At 42.4% G+C, this 3795-nt stretch overlaps 1 protein-coding gene across 1 annotated transcript; it reads right to left on the bottom strand.

Moving 5' to 3' along the window:
• Window positions 1-17: 17 nt before the first annotated feature.
• LOC121858772 (holotricin-3-like) lies at window positions 18-1202 on the bottom strand (the record flags this gene model as incomplete). Its single annotated transcript, XM_042355403.1, has 3 exons — window positions 1194-1202; window positions 886-992; window positions 18-328 (listed from the first exon to the last, which is right to left on the bottom strand). Coding segments are annotated over exons 1-3 (427 nt in total), but the record flags the coding sequence as incomplete, so codon positions are not given.
• Between the last annotated feature and the right edge of the window lie 2593 nt (window positions 1203-3795).

Here is a 3795-nt window from a genome sequence, read left to right as displayed (position 1 = left end):
AGAGCCTTGGGAGGCACCACCGAAGCCACCAGATCCATGGGTGGCACTACCGAAGCCACCAGAGCCTTGGGAGGCACCACCGAAGCCACCAGAGCCATGGGTGGCACCACCGAAGCCACCAGAGCCTTGGGAGGCACCACCGAAGCCAGCAGAGCCATGAGTGGCACCACCATGGGCAAGAGTGGCCACAGGTCTACGGCCACCATGCAGGCCACTGGTGCCTTGACCATGAGGGCGGCGTCGACCACCGTAGGAGCCATGAGGACTGGCGGCCGCCAGGGAACTCAGCACCACCAGGAGCAACACCACACTGCCCTTCATCATCATGCTGTAAAAAACACCACTTTTACACTTACAATAATGTTATACAAAAATAATTAATTATATTATTTGGTGAATTATTATGTATGAAAAATATAATATCAGGTCCATTAAGACATGCTGATCCCTCTGGTCTTACCTACAGCTATAACCTACCAATGGCACATCTACTGACCTTGGGGCTTAATACTGAAGGTTTTATGTTTATTTGTCTTAGTTTAGGAGGAACCTAATATATGAAAACTGTTGCCAGATCACCAACACCAAACAACAACAGTCGGCTGGATGACCTGGTTCATGACTATACCCTCCAGCCCTCTGGCGGCCGAGGACTAAACCTTCGCTACTTCAGGTACTGCGTCTGTCACTATCAAGGTACACACTTTACAGACAATGTCTTATTACTTTACAATAGTTGGATTAACTTCTAAGTTAAAGACATTTACTTAAGGTTGATGTTGTTGTGGATATATAACTCCTCACCTTGTTGTGTTGAGAGCCACAAGTGTTGTGAGCAGTAACACGCCAGCCAGCCTTATATACCCCGCCCGCTTCTCTGCTCACCCGTAACACTGTACAGAAAATGCTTCCGGGAAATCGCAATAGTTGCCGGCGGCCACGAGGGAACAATCTTGGTATGGGATTATGTCTAATATTACCCAGAGTTGATACTGAAGTATATAAATTAACATTATTGTCATTAACAACTTTATTAACACGAATTAGATAAATTTAACCAAAATATATGTTTTCCAATTATATAATAATTTTTCAAACCGAAAATAAGTTCTAGGAAACTTTTCAGGTGATACAAACTAACGTGTCTTAAAGAAGGTTTACCAGGTATTGCAGGTGAGGAAACCCCAACTTACCCCGTTCATTATCGTCTTCTTCTTCTTGAACAACTTCTATACGTATATGTCCACTAAATATAAAGGTATCTTATACTGACCACACCTCGGCCATCCCCAGCAGCGAGAGGTGAGGTCACGGCTTACTTAGTAAATAACAATACATTATGTCGCCTTGTTGAGTTCCAAACCTGACCATCACCTTCCATAGTTACCATTAACAGACGACTGTAAACAAAACTCTTTCGTTACTATCAACTTGAGCCAAAGATCTACACATTCCTTTAGTTTTATTGTATATTGCTCACTCCTTCCCATATCAACCTGAGGCACCACGCGAAGCGCGTACCCTGAGGGTATGACTTCCGTAATGGTTTACTTATTGTGTGTTCCGTTTGTTTGTTTTCATCTTTCCTGTTTGTTTGTCCGGGCGATGTCTCAGGTAATTTGTGAGCTGTGAAGCTGAAATTTGTGCACAACACTGTAGTGGCCAAGTGTTTCGGCATGTGTGTTGATGTCATGACACGGGTGGCGATGTGCACTGAACCAACCACTACTTGTTTATAACTTAATATATATTATTACTCAAACCTATCAGGCAGGTAACATTAATGCTCCAGGGTCAGGCAGGTAACATTAATCCTCCAGGAACAGGCAGGTAACATTAATGCTACAGGATCAGGCAGGTAACATTAATGCTCCAGGATCAGGCAGGTAACATTAATGCTCCCGGATCAGACAGGTAACAATAATCCTCCAGGATCAGGCAGGTAACATTAATGCTCCAGGATCAGGCAGGTAACATTAATGCTCCAGGATCAGGCAGGTAACATTAATGCTCCAGGATCAGGCAGGTAACATTTATGCTGCAGGATCAGGAAGGTAACATTAATGCTCCAGGATCAGGCAGGTAAAGATAATGCTCCAGGATCAGGCAGGTAACAATAATCAGGTGTAATTAAGGTATTCAGCTTCATTTCATTAGTTCAGAAAAGTAAATTTGTTAACTAATCTTCAACAGTCTTCTAAATGTACTGTTACTTAATCTTCAGTTGTAAAGAGCAACTAATCTTCACTATTTTATAAATTAAAAACTAGTTAACTAATCCTCACTGATAACTTATCTTGTAAACGCCTTCTGAGCGTTTAAGGAATGATCAGACGTCACGTTGAACTATAACGTTATAATTCGGTCAAACCTGTTGAATACAATCCATTCTTAGTACAGTATATTCACATAACAATCATAGCTATGTAATTAGTCTAATCTTAACACTTATAATGAGTGCCTAATTTGCCATGTTTCTACGTTGTCACAATCATAACCGATGCAATGGACACAGTCTACCTGTCTAAACTTAAGTACAAGTTAACTTACGTGTTAAAAGTCTCAAGAGAAACAGGTTAGGTGTTGACTCTATGATGGGGATAGCTACAGGTACAGTGGCAGTGTAGCCAGTGGCCTGCCCGGCGTCACATGTCCAGTCCTAGCTGGCCGACTTTGCTGCGTCAGGCGTTTATACACAAACAAGCTCCCCTTACTACCACCCAACACCCGAACCTCCTCTGGGTCTCTCCACCAGCTCAATACCCTATATACGGGCAGGCACACCAATAAACATGACATGACTTACAGCCTAACATAATGTTTCTTTATGTGTCATCCAACTCATTACTGCTTGCGGTAACTAATCTGGTCTGCCAATCTTTCCTTTTATTATATTATATATTAATGTAGAATTCACTTAAGGATAAATGGTTTAATTAATCATTACTTCACTTCTTAAAACTTGTTAACTAATCAACTAACATAAGTCACCTTTACCTGCCCCATAATAAACAAACACCTGCACTGTAATCAACTAATTCTTATCTTTATTAAGTTTGTCTAAAAATAATTTACCTTTGTTTACGTTAGTAATATAAAATGTATTTAATTCATCTCAATTTATGATTTAAAGTTTCTTTTTTAATGATCGATTACTAAAAGTCATATTCCAATTACTAACTAAAATTTTTTATCCTCAAGTCGCTCTGAACTCTAAGCAAATGTCTTGTATTAAATGGTAAAGTCTTATCAAATGTTCCCGTCTATACAAAGGAAACATTAATTCAAGTTTTTATTGCTGTCGTGTCTGGAGATGTGTGTATCGCAGGCGGTTGTTCTCATTACTACTAACTTGTCTTACGAAGGAAACTTATTTTACTATGGATCGTGTAGTGTTGGTGGTTCAATGACACAGAGTAAGCCAGGAGTACCTGGGAGGAGGTGCACACCAGCCAGAGGTACCTGGCAGCAAAGAGGTATCTTGAGTGTTCGAGGAAAAATGGGAGTGTCAGAGGTACCTGGGAGCATCGGAGGTACCTGGGAGGATCAGAGGTACCTGGGAGTATCAGAGGTGAACCTGGGAGTGTCAGAGGTGTAGCTGGGAGTGTCGGAGGTGTAGCTGTGAGTGTCTGAGGTAACTGTGAGTGTCTGAGGCCTGGGAGGCCAGAGGTACCTGGGAGTGTCAGGGAGGCAGATGGCCTGGAGGCCTGGAGGCACCTGGGAGTGTCTTGAGGTGTACCTGGGAGCCATTGCTTGTACCTGGGAGGTCAGAGGTACCTGGGGGGCCTGGAGGCC

The sequence above is a fragment of the Homarus americanus genome, unplaced genomic scaffold (genome assembly GCF_018991925.1).
Source record: "Homarus americanus isolate GMGI-L3 unplaced genomic scaffold, GMGI_Hamer_2.0 scaffold14478, whole genome shotgun sequence".
NCBI lineage: Eukaryota > Metazoa > Arthropoda > Malacostraca > Decapoda > Nephropidae > Homarus > Homarus americanus.
This window is presented reverse-complemented; position numbering and strand designations above follow the sequence as displayed.